Source organism: Prunus persica, chromosome G2 (genome assembly GCF_000346465.2).
Source record: "Prunus persica cultivar Lovell chromosome G2, Prunus_persica_NCBIv2, whole genome shotgun sequence".
Taxonomy (NCBI): domain Eukaryota; kingdom Viridiplantae; phylum Streptophyta; class Magnoliopsida; order Rosales; family Rosaceae; genus Prunus; species Prunus persica.
In genome coordinates this window covers 12,041,677-12,066,332 of record NC_034010.1, presented here as the reverse complement: position 1 = coordinate 12,066,332, position 24,656 = coordinate 12,041,677, and the positions used below count along the sequence as shown (strand labels likewise).

Below are 24,656 nucleotides of genomic sequence, written 5' to 3'. Positions count from 1 at the left end.
AAATAAAATAAAATAATGGGTTGTAGGTAAGACATAATTAGTTTGAAGGGCAAAAGTCATATATATTGACAACAAAAGGAAAGTAATATAGTAGTTTAGATTTAGAGTAGTTTGGACTATATCATTGTATTTGTATACATCTGCAAATGTGGGTTAGGCTAATTGGATAAGACAGTGAGCTTACCCCTTACACCGAAGTTCAAACCCCTTTCCGTGTAAATTACATTAGTATAATGAACAAGAGAAATAATACCTCCTCTCAAACAAGAGAAATAAATAGATAAAGAAGATATATAAATGGATTTAAAGTATGTCTTTGAAGCATGATTAAAATTTAAAAGCCCATAACATGTCAAGAAGCTCAGTGTGTGTAAAAGGGCATAAAAGGATATAAATAATATTGTATATGAAAAGAATAAAAAGCAAGATCGCTCCTAATACTGGATCAATGAGAGAGAGAGAGAGAGAGAGAGAGAGTAAATGCTGATAAGTGACTCTCTATGCAAAAGTTTAAACCCCTGAGAAATAATTGGCTCAGTATCATTTATCAAGAAAGTTTGACCCAGGATTTACTAATAAGCAGTATTATCCACTCTGTCTTCTCATCATCAGGAAGATATTTGAGTAGAAAGACCTCTTCTGGATTAGTATTCAATAACATGTGTACGGCCTTCAAAACTTGCAATCTACTGAGGTTCGGTATCTTTGAGACCACTGCAAGTGCATCCTCTCCTCTGAGTTGCGGTTCATTTGACTTGCCGAAAATCCTTTTGTGAGTCTGCCGCCTCACCAATTGCTTGTGCCAATGGATCTTTTTTCGCTTTCTTATTTGGATGCAACCCAGAAATTGAAGTTGATAGATGTGTCGAAGTATGTGAGTTGGGAATAAAATTCTCATCATTTTCTTGTTTAACCTCCATATTTTCTTCAGCACAATAACAGAGAGAAAGTAAAGCATAAAAAACATCCACTAAAGCAGCAAAGAAGTGCATTAACTGCTGACTATTACAACCACAAGGACACAAGATGTGTTGGAGTTCATAATCACATAGAAGCAGTTTCATTTTTATTATACAGAAGATGGGGAATATTGTGAATATTTAATTTTGTTAAGTTTTCGAAAGAGAGAAAAGCATCGAATCACTCCTGAAAATATCAAATTCAAAGGCAGCTCCCTAGTGAAAATAGGAAAATTCATCACTCAAAACTGTTCCAGTCACACTTAAATAAATGTTAACCACCCCATCTCATTAGTTGACTAAAAGAATACATATATGATCTGAAACAGAGCTGATCTTTTTTACTAATTAATGCAATCAAAATCAATCTTACATATATGATCAGAAACAGAGCTTCTCTTCAATACTAAATCACTAACCACAGAAGCATTTGGTGCTAGTTGCTAACTTCAAGTTTATTACTTTCCTTCCACCAGTAAAAACCTGAAAATTTTCTTACCAGCTGTACATAAAAAGATATTCAAGGGACAATTCTTTTACAGTATTAGGCTGAATCAGTTCCTGCAGTCAACTCAGAGGTCCTTTAGATAAAAAATATACTTAAGCCTAGAACTAGGAAAATTCTTTTGAAGCTTATGGTGCTCGCTACATCGTCTTTATTTAACTTGTATCTTTGAAAATATATAACTAAATAGAATTCTATTTATCATCCAGAACAAGGCAAACTTCAGATTCTATTTATCTTGTACTGCAAGTGTGTATGACAAGGGAGTGATAAGTGGAAGTGGAAAATCATAAGACAGAGGAGCAGAAACCAATGAGAGGGTATAAAAGAAGAACAACTGAATAAACAAATGGAAACAAAAACCTAACAATTCATAGATAATCAATGGATTAGAAATGAAAGTTGAAGACAGGGTTTAACAAAGCTGAAAAGGACAAAAACACATATAAACTAAAGAAAGCTCAACATTAGAATGACCTGTAAATGGTTCGTTCAATGGGATGCCCGAATGTACGCAACCGGTGAGCTTAACGACCTCATTGGCAAGTCGGGCCATGCGCTTTCTCAGCTTTATAGAAAACTTCTCAAAGCTTTTCGTCTGGGACAGAGGAGGCTGATTAAGCTGTGGAGGACTTGGCTCCGAAGCAGGTGCAGGAGGAGGAGTAAATCCAACAACAGATTCTTCACTTGTTTCATCTGTCTCATCATTATGAAACATCATCTAGTTGATAGGTGGCATAAGTTGTTTAAGCTGATCCGTAGGATCAATTCGCACCTTAGATGCCATGGCAAACCTAGTGATCAACGACCCAAAAGGCAGGGAATGAGTTTCGTAGTAGTCGTCTGGGGTTGCAGCCAGGCAAATGGCTCGGAAAATGTGGGCGGGCAGATCAATGGACACATTATTATTCCCAATGGCATAAAGGAGGCTTGCTCTGTCAAAATCAATTAAGCTACTGTCAAGGAGACGTTCTTCAGGGTCGATATCAGCACTTACTATTGTGTTAAGTATTCTGTAAAACTTAGTCAGATTGCGATGGCTTATTAAAATCTCAGATTGATTACAGTAGCAGAAAGCTGGCTGTGATCTTCATTCGCATTCATTAACTTTGCGAGGGCAAAAACTACAAGTAGAAACAGAGGCTTAGCTATGATATGCCCATTGCTTAACTACTATCTATTGGCAAAGAATGATTAATCCAGTACCCAAGTAACATTATTAACAGAGTCATGAGTTCTCAAAGTTAAGGCCCTAATCATATAACAAATTAACAATAATATGATCCAAAATAGGGTATTATCCGTTACCAAGACATGCAAAACCAGCTGCTGAGGAAGCCAATCCAGCAGCAGTAGGAAAATTGTTGTATGAAGCAATTGTGCATTCAACTTTTCCCAATCCTTCTCAGTAATCTTGATTCCCTTTTCCTTATCATGAACATCAGTAGCTCGACTACGAATTTCCCTTAAACGGCTTTGGAATCTGCCTCCAGAAAGAGAGATTCCCAAAACGATCATGGTATTTGTAAAAGCAAATTATTAAACCTCTGAGAATTCTGTGGCAAAATTAATAGTGCCAATACAAATAATTAAAAATCCTTTCAATAAATTTTTAAATTTAAAAAAAAAAAACCTATATCGTATGAAATAGGTATTCATACTATACTGACTTTTTAGCAAAAAAAACCTAAATCCTTTTTTGTAAAGTCGTCGAAGGAGTTTCCAAGTTTTGAATTACCCAGTAAAAAAACAAGATATAATTTTATGCATTAAAAGATAAACAATAGAAAAGTTATGAACTCAGCAGTTCCATATGTTGTTAGGGGTGAAAAGAACTAGAGATGATTTCCATTTAAGAGAAGGGGAGGAAAATAATCGAACTCTTAGTCAAGTATATAAATAAAGTAGTCTATACTGTATAACGAGTCCAAATTTGAGGACAAAAGTATGGTGTACATGTATAGCATTTTTAATAAGAGAGAGCATGTCTCGTCCACTTGGACTGAACTTTCCAGGGTTGACAAGAGTTTGTAGCAATTTTATATTAAAATTACATGACCCATTTTGTGTAATATTAGTTTTCTTTTGTCTTACTCTTATTTTGTGTGTTGTTTTCCACAGTAGTACTAGAGATACACCAACTTTTAAGTGTCAACTAATATATGACAATATCTTATTTGTTATGAATAAATAAGTTCTAAAATTAAAACACTGCCACACAGTTGATATATCTTAAAAGTTAGTTTCTCTAGGACTATTTCTCAAAACTATACACACAATTTCTAAAAGCGCAAGAGTTGCAATATTATTTACCAGGAATCTACCCTGAGTGTTGGTAAGGTTAGGCAAACAAAACCAGCTCCAACAAAAGTAGACACCAATATATCAAAACTGTGGTCACTCCCTCACTCTACAAATTTAGAAATGAGCTAACATCAAAAAACGTTTGGGGTCATTCTCAATATGGGCAATCGGGACGCACCCATTAACTAATCAGTTCCTAAACAAATTTATATAAAATGATAAAATTAAATAAAATTAAAATAAATACCTTAAAAAATCCCAGCCCCTCCTCAGCCCAACAAACCCAGTACCCCTTGTTCACCCCCCACTCGCACCCACACCAACCCCATCCCTCTCTCTCTGGCGTCACATCGTCGGTGAAACACCAAAACCCAATTCCTGTAAGAAAAAAGAAAAAGAAGGAAGATTTATTGAGAGTAACAAAGCAACACACAATTCAAATTTCAAATTTCATTATCGAAATAAATAAAAAATAAAGGAAGGAAACTTTTTGAGAGTAACAAAGCAAACATCAATGGAAAATCAAAGTAGCATGATTAGCGGCGACTACAGAACTAGAAAAACAGAGAAGCATGATTTCAACTTGCGTCAGCTCGTGGTCTGAATGTGTTCGTGATAGCGGCGCACCTGCCTCTTCCCCACCAGAGCACTCTCCCTCTCTTCGTCCCCCACTCTCTCTCTCCGTCCCCCACTCTCTCTCTCCGTCCCACTCTCCTCCCAGCTCCCCATCCCTATCAATATATACAAATTGTACTTGGCTCCCAGCTCCCCATCCCTATCAATATATACAAATTGTACTTGGAGGGGGGTTTGGGGGGAGAGTACAGGTGAGAGAGTTGTGCTTGGAGGCTCGTTTTCTCGCAGAACGATTAGCAGCCTCGAGGAGCACAGAGCCCAATTGGAGAGAGCGATCGATGAGCTAGGTCTGATCGGCATCGCAGGGCCTGGACTCGAGAAGCCTCTCGAAGGAGAGGTAGATCGCGAAGAGAGGGGGGAATCAGAGAACTCGAGAAGAAGTACTGCCAATATTGTATTTGGTAAACAAGTACTACTCCCAAGTGTAGACACTCTTGAAACGGAGAAGCAGAAATGAAGCAAGAAATCTTGTTTCTCAATTCAAAGAATGAGTGAAATCAAATTATTTTGTGATTTTTCTCATTGCATATACATGTGTTGCGTGGTAGATGGTTATTCCAATTCAAAGTCAACCAAGCCACTTTATATGACGAGGCCAAGAGATTAATTAATATATAATTTCCTGTTCAAGGAGATACAGATCATATTACATTGAGTATATTTTTATTTGAATTTTTATTTTTATTTTTTTTTTATTAATGGAACTTGAGACTTCGAACATTGAATAGAAAAATACTACTAGAAGACCAAAACACATAAAACTATATAACGAAAACAATAATAATATGAAATATGAAATATTGTATATTTCATATTTGTCAGTGTGAAAAATACATATACGACATATGTAAGTTAGTCAAGTTGACTCTAGTAGTGTCTATTTTCCAGTATCCAAGTTTGAATTTCTCTCAATGTAACTCTGAGTAATTTAGAATATCTCATCTAAAAGAAAAAAGGTATGGGAAGTTGGTGAGAGACAAACAGTATTTGTCCTCAAGTCTATGTTGTTAGCTCATTAGCTTAAGAGGGCCGTAGTTTGCTTGAACGGCGCCCCAGCAAAGCTAACCTAACTTTGTTGCTGAAAAAGGTTGACTTTAATGAAAATCGGAGTATCAATTGGGCATTCTTTATTTGGTGGTTTCAGTTTGTGGGGTTTCAACATTTAGGTCCAACAAAAGGTTAAATTTTACATATGACTGTTGTATAAACACTCTTCTCATGACACGTATAGCTCAAGTGATTAAGAACAGTTACAACATAATTCCTTCTTAAACTTTTCATGTGATTTGACTGCTCGGATGTGAAAGAGAAATTTCATATTACCAAGCAATTTCATATTACCAAGATTTCTGTTTACACTTAGTGTTTCAATGGGTTTCTATTTTTATTTTCAACATTCTCTGGACACCTAACTCTTCCCAAAAATACCATTCTCTAATTCATCAAAATATTTTTCTTTGGTCACCTATCTCCATCATTGATTGATTTCATTTTCTTTGAAAAAAAGGCCCTTAGACTGAAGAACTGAAAACGTTTAGACTTTCAGATCCAAAAGAGTTTTGGAATTTCATTATTTTATATAATTATTTTCTAGTTTACGTTGTTGGGTATATATAAAAGTCTGTTACAAATAAGAATAATGCAAGCTATCTTCCCATTTGTGCCTTATTTTTCCACCTTCATTCTCAGCTTACAATACGGTTTAATGAACAAAATTTTCTATGTTCTTGGTCACCCTTCAAAGATCATCACAACAAAAGGGTTATTTTAGGCCTAAGGTAACATACCTAGCATACCCTTGGGGCCCTTGTTATTAACAATCAAGTTAAGTGCTCTGTTCAACATTGTCCCAAAGGGTATCTGCTAAAACTAGTGGACATTACTTTGCCAACCAATTTGGACTCTAATAAGCCACTATCAAGCTGACCAACAAGTTTATGAAAATCAGGTTCATCTGGGTCTGGCCTATCAAGTTTTGTTGTTTGTTTTTGGTTACAAGCGATATTGGGAGGAGGGAATCACATCTAGGACCTCAAGTGTAAGAATAGATGCTCTTAACAGTTTGAGCTACAAGCCCTTGCTAGCCTATCAAGTTTAAGCAAATGGTCAATGCGAGTATTTGGGTTTGCCTACGAAGTTTTCATTATGGCTCTACAAATGTTTGTAATATCCAAGAGAAAGCAGTGATTGGCCTGCAGGCCTTGATGGAATTGCATATGATGGAGACTTTATGCTACACAACACTACATATCTGCGAGTAATGGGCAAGAACTTAACATTTCTACAAATTGAACAGAGGGAAAATGCTTGTGATTGCTTTTCCAGGAAGACCTTCAATCTTGCACTCCACACACATTTAGCACACATTTTATACATAAATTTTGGTACAAGGTATTTTGCAGCTCACAAGTAAGCCTAATACAATCTTAAAATCCACAAAATAGAGCATTGCAAGCCTAACCAAATACAAAAAGTCTGTTTACAAAAAAGGCATCTTCTGCCATGTGCCCAGAACAACATGTTGAATTATGAAAGGAAAGAATTGGCCACTCCGCTCCCTTTATATAATCATTGAAGAAAATTGGCATGTCACAAGGCAGTACTAATTAAAAACTTGAAGAGGTATCATAAGGTGATGCACTTGAAAACTACCTCAAAGGAGGGAGTATGTGCAAGTAAATTCTGTCCAATTGGCTATACTAGCTTTCTTACTGAAACTCATTCAAGGAGGAAGTAGGTGCAAGTATATTCTATCCAATTGGTTCATACTTTTTTTTTCTCTTTAATTTGGAGTAGAAGGATTTAGAATTGGGATATTTCAGTTCAAATCTCTCAGTTGAACCCTAAAAGCTCCTTTCAAAACATGAAACAAGAAAACTTGAATAGATTATAAGTTATGTTCTTGAAGCATGTAATTCATAGCTAACAGTCAAGAAGCTAATTGTAACCAACATAAGACGTTATGCAGTAGTGCTTGGAAGTGTGAGTGTGAATAAGAACAAGGACAAAAACAAGTATATAATGAGAATGATACATGAAAAAGAATAAAAAGAAAGATTAGTCATACTACTCTATCAATGATTGATAAAGCAATAATATATATACGCTCTTCTATCTAGATACGACGTAGGAATCTTACAGAACTAGAAATTGAGTTAGAGAGAGAGAGAGGGAGAGAGAGAGGGGGAGAGAGAGAGAGAGAGCCGTACCATGGCCAGAAGGGATAGCGCATCTCAAACTTTCTTCTTTTCCTGAGAGAAAGTAAATGTTGATAAGTGGCTTTATGTCTAAGAAAGTTACCTTTAGATTGACTAATAAGTAAGAGTATCCACTCTGTCTTCTCAACATCAGGAAGAGATTTCAATAGAGAGAATTCTTCTGGGTTACCACTCAATATTATGCGTACAGCCTTAAAAACTTGCAATCTACTGAGGTTAGGTATCTTTGAAACCACTCCAAGGACCTCCTCTCCTTTGAGCTGTTTCATTTGACTCGCCAAAAACTCCTGCAGTAACTTTGACACCTCACCAGCTACATGTTCCAATGTATCTTTTTTCGCTTTCTTATTTGGATGCGAGTCAGAAGTTGAAGTTAACGGATTTATGCAAGCATGCGAGTTAGGAATCAAATTGCCGTTATTTTCTTCTTCAGCCTCCATTATTTCTTCAGCACAAGCACAGAGAGAAAGTAAACATCATGTTGGAAGTTTGAAAGCAAATGTCCCACAATGGAGAAAACAAAAGGTTCCATATGCTTTATAAGCATGAAACCTTAACATCAATTGAATAAAGGTTGGTGGGCTGATGGGCTTGGTAGTGAAGACTATCATGGTTGGCTTGCTTGATTAATATTAATATTTAAATAATCAAGACTTGGGGCTCTTGGGGTCTCTGGAAAATAAAAGAAATATACCTAGCCCGAAAATAAAATAATTACTTTTTATTTTTTGGATTTCTTTTGGCAGAAGTTAAATTCAAACCAGAAAGACTTATCTTTTTGTTTGAATTTGAACAGGTATAACTGATACTAACTGCTATTTTGAAGGGGTGTAATTCTATTATAAAACTACAAGTCCTAGGCCATAAGACGTACATCTTTTTCCTTAAACTATCTCATACTATTTTAAAGTTACCTACTGTATTGGAGAGAAGCACACCAACGTTCGCCAGAATTCAAGGATCCGGTGCTGGACCCTTGAATTATAGATAGTTGAATCTTGGGAGATAGACGCATGTTGAACTTCAAGCACTGAGAAGAGGCGAAATTCTGTCTTTAGGACATTGCGAATACGCAAGCCTCTATCTTCAATAAAAGTCAGTATTCTATACTTCATTTATATTTGCACATTTATACAGATTTCATAATTTTGCTACTGTTTATATTTTAAGAGTTGTGCAATAAAATAGTGATCCTATAGTATAAAACATTTACTGATTATTTCCTAACACATCAAAGAGAGCAAAAACAGCACAAGAGAAAAGATTCGTTTTTCTTATATTGTTTACACACAAAGATGTTAAACTGACAGAGTATTTGGTAAAAAGCAGAGAGAAAGCAAACATCTGATTCTAATCTATCTGAATTCTGAAGTATAACAGCATTGACTGAACCAGCAAAGGTGTGAAATGCATCGTGACTATTATAACCAGAAAGAGACAAAATGTGATGAAGTTCATACCTCATTGTCAAATACAGACTACAGAGATGTGGGAACATTGTAAAATTTTCCAAAAATAAAAAGACCTCTCCATCACTTTATACGTTTTCAAGAACAGAGGCAACTAATTTTCGAAGACAGGAAAATGTGAAAATATGAGCCATTATCGCATTAGTAGACTACTTCATGATTTATCTTTCACACTAAACCTCAAAAGAATACAGATGTGATTTCAAACAGATACTTATCTTCTAAAGGTTTCCACAGAAATATTCCAGAAATAATATACACACAATCGAAGGACATAAGTACTACTCACAGAAACATTACATGTTTAATGCCTAATTGCTTACTATATGTTCAACTCTGTTACTAACTACGATGCTACCAACGAAAACCCGGAAATTTTTACCACCTGCACTTAAAAACAATAAGTGCCTATGCATTTTACAGTAATAAGCTGAATGTCCAAGTGTAATATAAGGAAAATTACATTTGATTAAGCCTCCTTTATAAACTCTTTTACACACACATATAACTTAACATCTGTCTATTAAATGGATTCTCAATATCTGTCTATTAAAGCCTCGTTAATGTCTGTCTATTAACATTTGACTGACCTGCAAATGGCTGTTTCGAAGAACATGGGATGACCGAGTGGGTGGAAACGGGGTGCACATCACCCCTGTGCTCAGCAACGTCATTGGTAAGTAGGGCCATGCTGGGCGTATGGCTCACCACCGCTTGAGGCTGCTTGACTGCTGGAGAACATGGAGTAAAGCTATAGCCAAAAATATCCATGTTGTCCAAAGGCGACCAAGGAGCATAAAGCTTATCCGTAGGCTCAACTGGCACGTGAGAAGCCATGGCGAAGTGCGTGATCAAGGATGTAAAAGGCAGGGAGTCGGGCATGGAAGTTGGGAATGCAGCACGGCAGATGGCACGAAAAATGTAGGTGGCCAGATCAATGGGCACATTGTTCCCAATGGCATAAAGAAGGCGAGCTCTATCAGGGCTCAGCAAAGAAGGGATAACGTGACAAGGAGGATCGATATTATATCTCACGATGCTGTTAAGCACTTTGTACAAATCACTAAGTCGATGTTCAAGCAAAACCCTGACCCTCTTGTTCCAACCCAAAGTAGATTTCACCAACTTCAAGTCAAGGTTATCAACAAGAAGCCCAGGAAAACCAGGTGATTTTTCATTTGGGTTTGGCCTAGCAAGTTTAAGCAACTGGGCAATGCCAAAAACAGAGAAATTCAACACCTTACCTCGCAAATACACATCAAATGAGTCAGGGTATTCTCGACCGCTGGAGAAATGCAGAGTCTCATCCCACAAACAAGAACCAAAAGGGCCCAACCCAGGTGGGGTTTTCTGCTCGGCGGAGAAAGGAGGAATGTTTGCTTAGAATTCTTGGACAATCTGGATATTAGCAAGCTCTGAAGGACCCATTGCCAAAAGCCAACCTCTTGATTTGAAGATTCTGGGAAGCCCAAGATCGTTGAAGTCACTGAATTTGACCTCCCGCTCAACCGTCACACGTTGAACACTGAAGATTTTCTTGTAGCGGTTCATTGCTTCCGAAGTCTTGAACTTACTTTCATCAATATCGTCATCGACATAAGCTCGCTCTCTACCCATCAAATCAATAATATCCAATTACAACGAAGTAGTAGTTTTAGAAGATTCGAGCTAAAAATGGTTGTGGGTTGTATTGAAGGAGGAGGATGACAAGAGAAAATGATGTTTGAGTTGAGAGAAAATGGAAATTCGGAAAATGAAAAATATATACCGGTATTCTTCCAGGGGAGTGAGGGGGAAAAAGGAGGAGGGAAACTTTTTCATAAACGCGCCACTTTAATTTTACGTTCAGAAAGTTGATTTTAAAATCTCTACTATTGTGCCCACTTGGCCTAGACAATCAGTCCGCTATCCTGAACAAAATGCATGATAAAGAGGAGCATTCAAATCAGATCGGCTATTTATTTATTTATTTTTGTTGGGTTTGAAAATGAAGTTCATTGAGTTGGGATTAATGGATGAGAAGACGTGGGGCCCATGTCGTCAGGACACATAATGAGCTGGGATGAAAGGATCGTAGGAATCCAACGGCTTCCTTCAAACTACTGTTTCATTTTCTTTAATTTCTATCGTTATATAATACCTAACGGCTAAGATTTAATTTGAGCAAATTCAACTATACAAAAAAAAATCCAATGGCTCAAAATCAAATCCAGTGGCCAAAATAGTATTATTAAATAATCAAAATCAGATCAAACACCAAAACTCACTCCAAACGCTATAATAATCCACCAAAATCATTTTTTGTTCATTCTCACTTTGTTAATTTTGGTAATTCTCCTTTCATTCTTGTTAATTTTGGAATTTAAAATTTTTAAAGTTAAAATAATTAGAAAATTAAATCATGAAACAACAAAGGGAGACTTTGGAAAAAACCAAAGGAGAGAGAAAATTTTTAAAAGAAACCAAAATGGACAAAATTGCCCTTATTTATTTTTTGATTTCCAAAAGAATCCTTTACATTTGCATGTCTTTGGTTTGAAAGTTGAGAGATTTTTCTGTCTTTTTTGAAAAAGCTTTGGCTTTTTCCAAAAGTGAAAGTTTTTTTATGAGCAAAACCTAAATTTACTAACAAAAAAATTGTCAAGTAAACTTAATGGCAAAACAAACCAGTTTGGCATTGCTGTGCTGTGAAAATAATCTCTATCAGATTTGCTGTAAAAGAAATCAACTGTGAGAGAAAGTAGTTTGACATTTGGTAAATTTTTTGTTATAAGTGTTGTTGGTACTAATTCCCGCATAATCGAAAAATGATTCCCGCATAATCATTAAAACTAGCCTCTTCGAAACTGATTCTCGCATAATCAAAAAATGTGTAACATCCTACATTGATCAACGGAGAGGGAGTGATGCGCCTTTTATGTACATTCCTGCCTCCATCTAATACGAGGCCTTTTGGGAGCTCACTGGCTTCGGAGTCATGAGAACTCCGAAGTTAAGCGAGTTGGAGGTAGACCAATCCCAGAATGGGTGATCCACTGGGAAGTTGCTCGTGAGTTTCCAAAAACAAAACTATGAGGGCAAAGATGGGGGGCCCAAAGCAGACAATATCGGGCTACATCGGTGCCGATCCCGAGGATGTGACAAAATAAAAGCACCTTATTAGCTGATTTCCCTTATAGCTTTCTCTCTTAGTAATTTTTAACAATAAGTGATTATCTCATAGTTTACCAAACGGGCTGGGGCTTCCCAAAATTTTGAAAAAATCACTTATCACCCCAAATAAGCAATGTCAAACGGGCACTTAGGAATGAACCATTCCTAAACAATTTAATAAAGTTGCTTTTGAGTCTGTATGGTTGGAGGAAAAAACGATTTGAGTTCGAGCAATATATGAATAGTTGTATTTTAGAGTTTTGTTTAGTGCGTTTCATGGTAAGCGATATTCTTGAAAAAAATCATTGAGAAAGTAAATATCAAAGAGAGCAAAAACAGCACAAGTGAAAAGATTCGTTTTTCTTATTTTGTTTTTTCATTGAACCACGATAACTAGACACACAAAGATATTAAACACACAAAGTATTTGGTAACAAGCAAAGAGAAAGCAAACATCTGATTCTAATCTATCTGAATTCTGAAGTATAACATCATTGACTAAACCAGCAAATGTGTGAAATGCATCGTGACTATTATAACCAGAAAGAGACAAAATGTGATGAAGTTCATACCTCATTGTCACATGAAGTATTGGAGTCACTCATGTTATTATCTACGTACAATGTCAAATACAGGGATGTGGGAACATTGTAAAATTTTCCAAAAATAATAAGACCTCTCCATCACTTCATTCGTTTTCAAGAATAGAGGCAACTAATTTTCGAAGACAGGAAAATGTGAAAATATGAGCCATTATCACATTAGTAGACTACTTCATGATTTATCTTTCACATAAACCTTAAAAGAATACAGATGTGATTTCAAACAGAGAGCTTATCTTCTAAAGGTTTCCACTTACCATGCAAACAATATATACACAATCGAAGGACATAAGTAGTAATCACAGGAAAAACAACGTATGTAAAATGCAATTGTCAAGCCAGAAGATATAAATTGCATATTTTCCTCTATGATTACTAACTCCTTATCTGATAATTGCAACATACTTAGAAGAGTTTAGTCACTAATATATGCTGGAATGGTTAATATTGTTTGATGACAGTGTTGATGCTTTAGAAACATAATATTATCCAAAAGAAAAAAAAAATTTAATATTATGATTGATATCGATGATCATCAATTATCCTAATCGAAATAGTAATTTCATACAAATGATAGTTGGTCATGCGCCTCCACAATGGGATTCTTCCATACACACCATTTTTATGCATGATATTTATTTATCATTCTTGAAACATAACATTTTTATTTTTTTTAGCCATACAACATTTCAATACAATGTGATGTGTATACGATTTTATTATGCATAACAATTCCTCAATGAAATAGAGTATTTTTATTATTATCTATGGTTCAAAAAAGTTTCTTAAAAGGCGTACAAGAGTGAGGGAACCGTTGAATTTATATATAATGGTGAGTGACCACAAATCTTTTGGACCTCTGTAGTTCAAGAGATCAGGACTGTATAAAGTAAAAGGCAGAGAGTGGTAAAATATTCAAAATACCAGAAAATGTCCTTGGTTAATGCAAACATTAAGAATTGAAATTATTAATTAAATGAGGATAATATGATAAATTCACACTTTTTCATATTAAAAAAATCAAAATTAAAAGAAAAATTAGATAATGAATTCTATTTTTATGAAACACACCTATCCATTATCTTTTCTAATTCTAAAATAAAATAATTTTTTTTTAAAAATAACCTAACGTAAAGGAGTAAAAAATAGGGAGCTTCACTAATATACCCAAAATATGGGCTGAAATTATAAAAAAAACCCCACATGGAATGTATTTTAGAAACACACCCAAAACTCATTTATTATATAAGAAATTGGTGCTGAAGTTCCTATAAATTACGTGATTGTCATTGATCAACTTAAAAGAAGCCCAACACAAAAAACTTAAATAGCACCCAAAACAAGCCCAACCCAATTTTATAAAAAAAAGCCCAAACAATTCATTAGAAACAAAATGTCTTGAAAATCATAGCTTCATTAACGTGTCATGTTGATTAATGACTGTAATGTTCCATACCTTTATTGTCAAATTGATTAATGGCTGTAATGTTCCAGTCTAGAGTAATAACACTGTAGTTTACTGTCATGTTAATTAATAGCTGTAATGTTGCAGTCTAGGGTAATAACACTGCTAGTTTCCTATGACATCTTATTTCTCATGCATGTCTACCCACGTAATATTCCAGTCTAGGGTAATAACACTTCCATTCTAATGTCATAACACTACTAGTTTCCTATGATATCCTATTTCTAGTTCATGTTTACCCCTTTAATGTTCCAGTTTAAGGTAATAACACTGCTAGTTTCCTATGATATCCTATTTCTAATGCATGTCTACCCATGTAATGTTCCAGTATAGGGTAATAACACTGCTATTTTGTAATGTTCCAGTCTGGGGTAATAACATTGCTAATTTACTGTCATGTTGATTAATGGCTATAATGTTCCAGTCTAGGGTAATAACACTGCTAGTTTATTGTCATGTTAACTAATGGCTATAATGTTTCAGTCTAGGGTAATAACATTGCTAGTTTACTGTCATGTTGATTAATGGTGGTAATGTTCCAGTCTAGGGTAATAACATTGCTAGTTTAATATGACATCTTATTTCTAATTCATGTCTACCCTGTGTAATGTTCCAGTCTAGTGACATCCTATTTCTAATGCATATCTACCCTTGTAACGTTCCAGTCTAAAATAATAACACTGCTAGTTTACGATGTTAATTAATGCTTGTCTTGTTGCTATTTCTAATACATGTCCACCAAAGAAAAGACGAAAGAACAAACCAGACCAACTCAAAACAAGCAAAGCGCAGATTGTTAATACTATCATGTCATAAAAGTACATTGTTAATACTCTGTCATAGAAGTACATAGTTAAACAAAAATGAGATCCATAACTGAAATAGTAACAGAGGATAAATCAATTATCAAAGCTTAAAATACATTTCGAAAATAAACTAAAATCTGAAGAGAAACACATAATTGAAGCAAAAGATAACAAATCTCAAGTCCAAACCAAACAACGACGACGACAATAAAGAGGACGATGATGACGACAACAGCGTGGTGAAAGAGGAGTAGAGCTCGAAGATGAGGATGAATAATATAGTTGAACCTGAGATTGAGCTTCAATGGAAGCTCCAACATCGAGAAAACACCAGCGAGAAAGGAGAAAATAAATCAAATTTGATTTTTTGGCAGATTTGATTTTTCTCTCTTAAATCCATAGTACAAGGGCAATATAAGTATTTTACACACACAAATAAACTAAAAAATAACTATTAAATTATAAAATTGACAGCTGTCGATTTTTGAGTTTTTTTTTGGTGTGTTTTTAATTTTAAAATGATATAAGGTTTCTTTATAAGACTATGTCTAAGATTGGGTATATAACTAAATTTGTATAAAAAATACTATAGATCAACTCAGGTGCCAATATCCTAGTTGTTGTTAAAAAATAAAAATCAAAGTAGGCCTAGAATGATTATATAAATTTAAAAAAAAAAAAACTAGATTATTGTTTGTATAAATAAAAATATCTCCACTAACTATATTTTCTAAAATTTTCGTCATCTTTTTATTTCTTACCTAATATTCTTCTGTTCACAGGTCCCAAATTTAGGCGTATCGATGCACCAGGCGCACTGCATCTCAAGTTCTCAAGTTGAGATTATTTCTGAAACAGAAAACGCTCCAGCCGTCAGCCACGAACAATCCGCCCATCTCAACCGTCAACTACTCCATTGTTCGACCCCGTCTTCCTTCCATATACATATTGCTCAGCTCTCCTCTCTCTCTCGACAGTGACAACGGTTGACGCGCAACCATCCTCGATCTCATCTCATCCCAAGTATGATGTCTTACTGCAATATATTCTAATCTTCGACCCCATCTCATCACAGATTTAAGATCCACTGAACCCCCACCCTCTAGCAACGATCAGTTTCCTTGATTTTGTTTCATATTTCTTTTTTATTCTCTTCCGTTTCTTATTTCCTGGGTTTTAGGGTTTTAGTTGAATTTTTTTTGGCATTCCAAGTTTACTTTATTATTAGTTGAATTAACTCTCCAGATCCTCCTGGTATGCAATTTTAGATTTAAATTTCATTTTTTGGTGGGTGAGTTTGAAGTTGTAGAAATTGTTTCTTTATTGTGATAAATTTATTATTCAGTATGTAGCAATGATCTTCTCATAAATTTTGAAATTTCCGTTGATATGAATTTTTTGTGTTGAATATGAATAGGACCTCTGCAAGTTCATAATGGCTGCCACTGACGATGGTTTGAAGAAGCTCGAGTACCTTTCCTTGGTTTCCAAGGTCTGTTTAGAGCTCGAAACCCATATAGGGGTTGGGGACAAAGTTCTGGCGGAGTTCATCACTGAGTTTGGACGAAAGTGGTGGACGAGTTCGACACCAAATTAAAGAAAACAGTGCCGAGATGCCCGATTACTTTGTCCGTACACTCCTCACTATCATTCACGCTATTCTTCCTCCGAAGCCAAAGCCGGAGAAGGACTCGAAGAAAGAGAGCGCTTCTGATGGTAGGAAGACCAAGTTTAAGGCTTTGGCAGTTGCCGATAATAAAGATAGAGTCAAGGACATCGAGAAGGAAATTGAGATGGAGACCAAGGAAAAGCGAAACAGAAGAGAAGAACAAGACGAAGAGCAAGAAGGAGATAGGCGTAGAGGTAGTGATAAATATAGGGAAGGAGATAGAGATAGAGATATAGGGAAAGGGATAGAGATCGAGATAGACACAGAGGAGGTAGAGATAGAGATGGGAGGGAGAGGCGAAGGGAAAGGTATGATAGAGATGAGAGGCGCAGAGATACACATTATAATGATGATGATGATGACAGGGGAAGGCATACAGATCGATACAATAAGCATAAGAGAGATAGGTATGAAGACGATGGAGATGTTAAGGAAGATGGTGATGATAGGAGAGGTAATAGGGATCGGCAGAATGGCCAGAACCATTCGGATGAGCCCGAATTGTATCAGGTTTATAAGGGCAGGGTTTCGAGAGTGATGGACACCGGTTGTTTTGTTCAGTTGAATGATTTAAGAGGGAAGGAGGGTCTGGTTCACGTTTCACAGATGGCAACTAGGCGAATTAGCAATGCTAAGGATGTGGTGAAGAGGGATCAGGAAGTTTATGTGAAGGTGATTTCAATTTCAGGTCAGAAGTTGAGCCTTTCGATGAGGGATGTTGATCAACATACAGGGAAGGATTTGCTCCCCTTGAATTAGAGCTCAGAGGATGATGCTCTTAGGACGAACCCATCTTTTTCAAAGGATGGACCTGTGACTAGGACTGGTCTTTCTGGGATTAGGATTGTGGAAGAGGATGATGTTGGCCCGTCACGCCGGCCATTGGAGAGAATGAGCTCGACAATGGGTAAGATTGATTGTACACAGCCACATAGGGTGGCTGCCATGTCTGTGGCCAAGAGGGTTGCTGAAGAGTTTGGTTGTCGTTTAGGAGAGGAAGTCGGCTATGCAATTCGTTTTGAGGATTGCACTGGTCCCAATACTGTCATCAAGTACATGACTGATGGTATGCTTCTTCGGGAGATTTTGATTGACGAGAACCTTTCTCAGTATTCTGTGGTCATGCTTGATGAAGCTCATGAGAGGACAATCCACACAGATGTTCTTTTTGGACTACTGAAGAAGCTTGTGAAGCGGAGACCAGACCTTCGTTTGATTGTCACATCTGCTACTTTGGATGCGGAGAAGTTTTCTGGTTATTTCTTCAACTGTAACATCTTCACTATCCCTGGGAGAACTTTCCTGTAGAGATACTTTACACTAAACAGACGGAAAGTGACTACCTTGATGCATCTCTAATAACTGTTCTACAAATACACTTGACAGAACCTGAAGGTGACATCCTTCTTTTCTTGACTGGACAAGAAGAGATCGATTTTGCATGCTAGTCTCTTTATGAGAGGATGAAAGGTCTTGGTAAAAATGTCCCTGAGTTGATTATCCTACCAGTGTATAGTGCCCTTCCTAGTGAAATGCAGTCAAGGATATTTGATCCTGCCCCACCAGGTTAGAGGAAAGTAGTTGTGGCTACTAATATTGCTGAGGCATCACTGACCATTGATGGGATATTTTATGTCATTGATCCTGGTTTTGCAAAGCAAAATGTTTATAACCCAAAGCAGGGCCTAGATTCACTTGTCATAACTCCAATTTCCCAAGCATCAGCCAAGCAACGAGCTGGGTTCGCTGGGCGTACAGGCCCTGGGAAATGTTACCGCCTCTACACTGAGAGTGCATACCGCAATGAGATGTCCCCTACTTCAATTCCAGAAATCCAGAGGATAAATCTTGGGACAACTTCACTTACGATGAAAGCTATGGGGATAAATGATCTCTTGTCTTTTGATTTTATGGATCCTCCTTCACCCCAAGCACTCATTTCTGCCATGGAACAATTGTACAGTTTAGGAGCACTGGATGAGGAGGGGCTGCTCACCAAATTGGGTAGGAAAATGGCTGAGTTTCCTCTGGATCCACCTTGTCTAAGATGCTACTGGGCAGTGTCGACCTTGGATGCAGTGATGAGATCTTGACCATCATTGCAATGATTCAGACTGGTAATATTTTTTACAGGCCTAGGGAAAAACAAGCCCAGGCAGATCAGAAGAGAGCCAAGTTTTTCCAGCCAGAAGGAGATCATCTGACTTTACTTGCAGTCTATGAGGCATGGAAAGCTAAGAATTTTTCAGGGCCATGGTGTTTTGAGAACTTTGTTCAGTCTCGATCCTTGAGGAGGGCACAGGATGTCAGAAAACAGCTTCTCAGCATCATGGACAAGTATGTTCTTCTAATTTATCTTGATGTGTATTCGTGGCTGCATGGATTTTTTTTCTGGTTTCACATGTGCATGAATGGTTTTAAAAGATGTAGATTAATGTTCTAGGTTTTCTTATGTTTGGTACATTGTATTTTTGCAGTAGTCGTGAATTAGGCACGCCTTTTGCTGTCTGTACTTGATGGAAATGCTGAAATGTTGTTCAGGCCTAGTTTGTGTTTTAAAATCTTGATATATGATACCTGAGCATTGAATAGGTCATTACGAGTTGTCATGACTCATGTTGATGTTACATACACTGTTTTCCGAGCATTATTAGCAGAAGTGCTTTTTTCCCATTTTTTCAATGGTTAAGTATAGTATCTTTATAAATTATAACTACTCTTGTGTATAGCTAAATTGCCAGTATATGCTCTTCAAATGTGCTCTCTTGTGCTGACATGTTAGTCATTTTGATACTGGAATTGTTTTTCTTGGTAAAGTGTTGTTTGTACAAAATATTGCAAAACTGTTTTATAAGTTGATATGGAAATTCAGATGGCATATTACACATCCTACCATCGCCATTAACAGATTTCTTTGATTGACATAGCATTGTCATGTAAGTTCTAGGATAGATTATTATAAAGATTGTGTATAAAAACTTAGCATAAGTTTGTCATGCCAATGTCTCTACTAGCACCGGTTGCTTTAGTTTATAACAGTGATCAAAGATTTCTAAGTTTTCTGATTTGAAGATGAAATTGCATTCTGACTATAGATTGTGAATTTCAGGTATAAACTAGATGTTGTCAGTGCTGGAAAGAATTTTACAAAGATCAGGAAGGCAATTACAGCAGGGTTTTTCTTCCACGGTGCTAGAAAGGACCCGCAGGAGGGTTATAGAACCCTAGTGGAGAACCAACCAGTTTATATACACCCAAGCAGCGCCCTCTTCCAGAGACAACCAGATTGGGTGATCTACCAGGAGCTGGTTATGACCACAAAGGAGTACATGCGCGAGGTGACAGTCGTTGACCCCAGATGGCTCGCGGAACTGGCACCCAGGTTCTTCAAAGTGGCAGATCCCACCAAGATGAGCAAGCGCAAGCGTCAAGAACGTATTGAACCGCTATATGATAGATACCGTGAACCTAACTCTTGGCGTCTTAGCAAGAGACGTGCAAGATATGTGTATCATATGCTGCTTTTGGTTTTTCTGTATGGATTCAACGTGCTAGATATGTGTATCATATACTGCAAGCAAGCTGGGGGTAGAATCTCGTGTAATTTAGAAGCTATTTTATTTCTTCATTTCTACTTTAGGAGATATCAGCTTGAAGCCAAGAAGAGTATGGATAAACCATTTAGTTTTGGTACAAGGCATTTTGCAGCTAACAAGTAAGCCTAACACAATCTTAAAATCCACAAAATAGACCAAATACAAAAAGTCTGTTTACAAAAAGGAATCCAGAACAAGATGTTGAATTATGAAAGGAAAGAATGACCAAAACAAAGCCACGCATTTACAAGGAGAAGCTGTACGTTGCAAATAGATGACCAAAACAGAGCCACACATTGTAATTTGAAATCAAGTCCGCTTTGGCTTTGGCTTAGTTCATTAAAATAACATTATAGCTGGAATTAATACATTAATCGGAGTGAGCTTGGATTAAAATGGATCTGTTTATTTCTCTATAACAAATATATTAAAAAACATTAATTGGAGAATTCCGAATTAATTATTCTGACAAGTAATTAACACTAATATGAATAATATTTATTCCTACTAAGCACTCCAAATTAACTCGTAAACTCTTCTCCAGATACTTGTGCGTGCGGCTACTGGCAATCTTCCACACTTGAACTGAAAGAAGGCATTCAGCTACAACTACTTTTCTCCTAATTTAGATGCTGCAGCTAAATATCAAAGTAAACAAACTAATACCCGTCAGTATGGAGAAAAGGAAAAAATGCAATAAGAAAAATAATTATAAAACAAAATTAATGATGAATGAGAGAGTACCGTTGCGAGCTTATCTACTAAGCATATGCTAGCTTTAGTTGCCGCTTGCTCAAAGCTATCTTCACATAGAGCCAATCATTTAAACCATTCAAGAACTTCAAGTATGCATATCTCCATGACCTATTGAATATCAAAGTGCCGCAAACTCCCCAAAATCCAGCAGCAAATCCAATCCCCATACTGATGTAAAATCCCAGTGTTATAAACTCATCCTTATCCTCTTCATTGCTCAATGGCTCATTTTGATCAGCACACATCTTTTTAAGTGGAGGTCCACATAGTTGAGGATTTTCAGCATAATCAAGGGGATCAAAGCTTTGGAGCTGAGTGCCTGTTGGTATTTTGCCAGACAAGTTGTTATATGACAGGTCCAAGAAACTAAGACGATCTATCCGAGCAAGGCTTGTCGGAATTCTTCCATCTATCTGGTTTCTTGACAAATCAAGAGAATCCAATGACTGCAAATTTCCAATCTCTGGAGTTATTTGACCTGTTAACCGGTTTCTTGAAAGGTTTAAAGAAACCAACTCAACAAGATGAGTGATTTCACTTGGAATCTCCCCTGTTAATCTATTGCTTGAGAGATCAATTCTTTTCACAAGTCCCAAAGTGCTTTTGTATGTCTGCATTCTTCCTTTCCATATGAAGCTTGCATCATCCTCATAATTAGCACTAGCAGCTGTGTTATTACCCATAAGTCTCGTATAAGAATGTCTACTGGATAGACTTGGATTTCCTTTTTGAGCCAGAGTAGTCAAATTGTTGAGGCATTTGGGTATGCTTCCAGAGATGTTGTTCACAGAAAAATCCATAATTTGAATTCGTGTTAGATGACATAATTGCGAGGGCATGCTTCCATTGAAGTGATTAGAGGAAAGCATCAGGATAACCAAATTATTGAAGCTCACACCTAACCATGTAGGTATTGGTCCTGATAATTTATTATCTCCCAGATCAATAACCTCTAAACTTGTGCAGTTCTTCAACGATGAAGGCAATTCTCCAACAAATCGGTTGCTTCTTAATTTCAAAGTTTGCATTTGAAATAAAGAGCCTATTGTCATGGGAATTTTTCCGGAAAAAGCGTTGTTACTCAAATCAAGCATGACTAGATTATTCTCCAAATGGCTCCAGCAATCCGGAAGTTCTCCAGAAAAACTGTTGCTTGAAAGATTAAGATAACTCATATCTGCACTTGCACATAGGAAAGAAAGCGACCCTGAAATGTTATTATTAGAGAGATCCAGATATGAGGCTTGTGATAGAATTGAGGGAATTGGACCTTCTATTTGGTTCGAACTTAAATGTAGTTCTGCGTAAAATGGAAATTCTGCTGTCAAATTTGTAAGTATTCCTCTGATTAGATTCTGTGAGAGATTAATAATGTCTGCGCTACGAAAATTACTCCAAAACCAACTTGGAAGGCTATCAGATATTCCAGCATTAGAAATATCAAGCAGGGAAAAATGTTTTTGAGTTTGAAGCCATTTTGGGAAAAGGGGACCGACCTTGCAGGACGTCAAATTTATGTATCTCAACTGGAAGGGAGGAACCCAATTAGAACTAAAGTTTAAAACTAGTGAGTTAGAGGATAAATCCAAATATTCTAATTTGGAGAGTTTTGAGAAATGAGTTTCTGAAACCACCCCTTCCAAAGAGTTCATGCTGAAATCAATGTCATACAGTTGGGACATTTGCCCAACACTTTCAGGTATTTTTCCGCTTAATTGATTGGCGCTAAGATGCAAGACTTCCAAAGATGAGAAGCTTGTAAGATTGTTTAATGACCCCGCAAGAACATTATTAGAGAGGTACAATTCCTCTAATGAGTTTTGAGCACATCTAGGCAATAGTTGAGATAATTGTCCACTCAGATGATTTCTTTGAAGCTGCAATGTTTGCAAATTACACAGCCTTGCAAACGAATTTGGATTCGCTCCTTTAATCTGGTTATCAGAGAGATCCAGATCCACAAGAGAGCTCATGTTTCCAATGAAATTGGGAATGAAACCAGATAGATGATTGTTGGAGAGGCCAAGAGCAACAAGGCTTGTACTGTAGTTGGACAACCAAAGAAATATTGAAGAAGTGAGATGGTTGTCAGAGAGATCAACATACGCAAGAGATGTAGAAGAATTTGTTTTGTAAAGAGTAGGAGGAGGAGGAGGAGGAGGAGGAAGACTACAGTTCACCAAGGTCAACTCTTCTAGTTTAGGGAGCTTATTAAGTACTGCTTCTGGCCAATCGAAAACAGTACTGAGATTGGCTCCGCTTAGGTCCAAATACGTTAAAGAAGAAAGAGCAGGGAGCCAATTGAGATTTTCTGCTTGAAGATGATTACCGCTAAGGTCGAGATGTTGCAATTGCGTGAGGTTTCCAAACAAACTGGGAATTTGACCAACCAAATTACAGGAACTGAGACTGAGGTACCTTAGATTAGCTAGAGAACCAATGAAATCTGGAATTTGACTCCCATTGAAATCAATCGATGCAAGGTCCAAAACAGTATTTTGATTGTTTCCGCTTAGGTCCAAATCTGTTAAAGAAGAAAGAGCGGGGGGCCAATTGAGATTTTCTGGTTGAAGCTGATTATTGGCGAGGTCGAGATGTTGCAATTGTGTGAGGTTTCCAAACGAACTTGGAATTGGACCAACCAAATTACAGGAAGAGAGTTTGAGGTTTCTTAGATTGGTTAGAGAACCAATGAAATCTGGAATTTGGCTCCAATTGAAATCAAAGGATGCAAGGCCCAAATCCGTTAAAGAAGAAAGAGCAACGAGCCAATTGAGATTTTCTGGTTGAAGCTGATAATTATAGCTGAGGTCGAGATATTGCAATTGCGTGAGGTTTCCAAACGAACTTGGAATTTGACCAACCAAATGACAGGAATGGAAACTGAGGTATCTTAGATTGGTTAGAGAACCAATGAAATCAGGAATTTGGCTCTCATTGAAATCAATGGATGCAAGGTGCAAATATTGTAAATGCTGCAACTCAATCAGTTTAGGACTAATCATCTTACCTTGGAAAGAATATTCAAAAGCAGGTTGAAACATCTCATCAAGGAAAGAATATCCAAGATGAAGTTGAATCACATGGCCAGTTTGGTTGCTACAATAGACTCCTTCCCATCTGCAACAATCTTGTTTTTCGGCTTCTGAACCCCAAGTTGAGAGTAGATTGAACTCATCCACCAGGCCACGTTTGAATGCAAGTAGTGCTTGCCTTTCCCTCTCTATGCACCTCACTGTCACTTTAGCATCTCTGAGGCTGTGACTGTGGCTGTGGTTGTGGCTGTGGCCAACTTCTCCTCCTTTTACGTTTTGTAGGAAAAGGATCGATAATGCAAGAAAGAGTTTCAAGCACCTTCCGTCGCCCTTCATGTTAATTGATCAAAAGCACATGCACATGCAAAAACACTGCAAGTGTATATTGATATATGCTAGCTTGCATCAGATATATATAGGAAAAAAGGAAGAAAGCCACACAATCATACAAGACAAAACCATATAAAGGAGTAAATTATCTGC

The 24,656-nt window shown here is 36.9% G+C and overlaps 2 protein-coding genes, 1 long non-coding RNA gene and 1 pseudogene across 5 annotated transcripts; 1 reads left to right on the top strand and 3 right to left on the bottom strand.

Annotated features, from left to right (window-relative positions):
* Positions 312 to 4,940, bottom strand: LOC109947567. Its single transcript, XR_002270334.1, has 4 exons — positions 4,324 to 4,940; positions 4,016 to 4,146; positions 2,773 to 2,947; positions 312 to 2,588 (listed from the first exon to the last, which is right to left on the bottom strand). It is a non-coding gene; the product is annotated as an uncharacterized LOC109947567 (long non-coding RNA).
* LOC109947325 lies at positions 7,223 to 10,723 on the bottom strand. Its single transcript, XM_020557266.1, has 4 exons — positions 9,682 to 10,723; positions 7,705 to 8,067; positions 7,614 to 7,655; positions 7,223 to 7,257 (listed from the first exon to the last, which is right to left on the bottom strand). The coding sequence occupies exons 1-4, from the start codon at positions 9,971 to 9,973 to the stop codon at positions 7,223 to 7,225; spliced, it is 732 nt and encodes a 243-aa protein (XP_020412855.1). The 5' UTR covers positions 9,974 to 10,723.
* On the top strand, positions 15,896 to 20,505 carry LOC18780289 (annotated as a pseudogene).
* On the bottom strand, positions 20,714 to 24,562 carry LOC18780270 (receptor-like protein 12). Of its 3 annotated transcripts, XM_020556390.1 has the most exons (3): positions 24,149 to 24,562; positions 21,127 to 22,315; positions 20,714 to 21,020 (listed from the first exon to the last, which is right to left on the bottom strand). In XM_020556390.1, exons 1-2 carry the CDS (start codon positions 24,507 to 24,509, stop codon positions 21,144 to 21,146), a joined length of 1,533 nt encoding a protein of 510 aa, XP_020411979.1. In that variant the 5' UTR covers positions 24,510 to 24,562; the 3' UTR covers positions 20,714 to 21,020; positions 21,127 to 21,143. The 3 variants fall into 3 exon arrangements, with proteins under 3 accessions (XP_020411979.1, XP_007214288.1, XP_020411978.1); XM_007214226.2 differs by having other exon boundaries at positions 21,127 to 24,562; XM_020556389.1 differs by having other exon boundaries at positions 20,714 to 21,014; positions 21,127 to 24,562.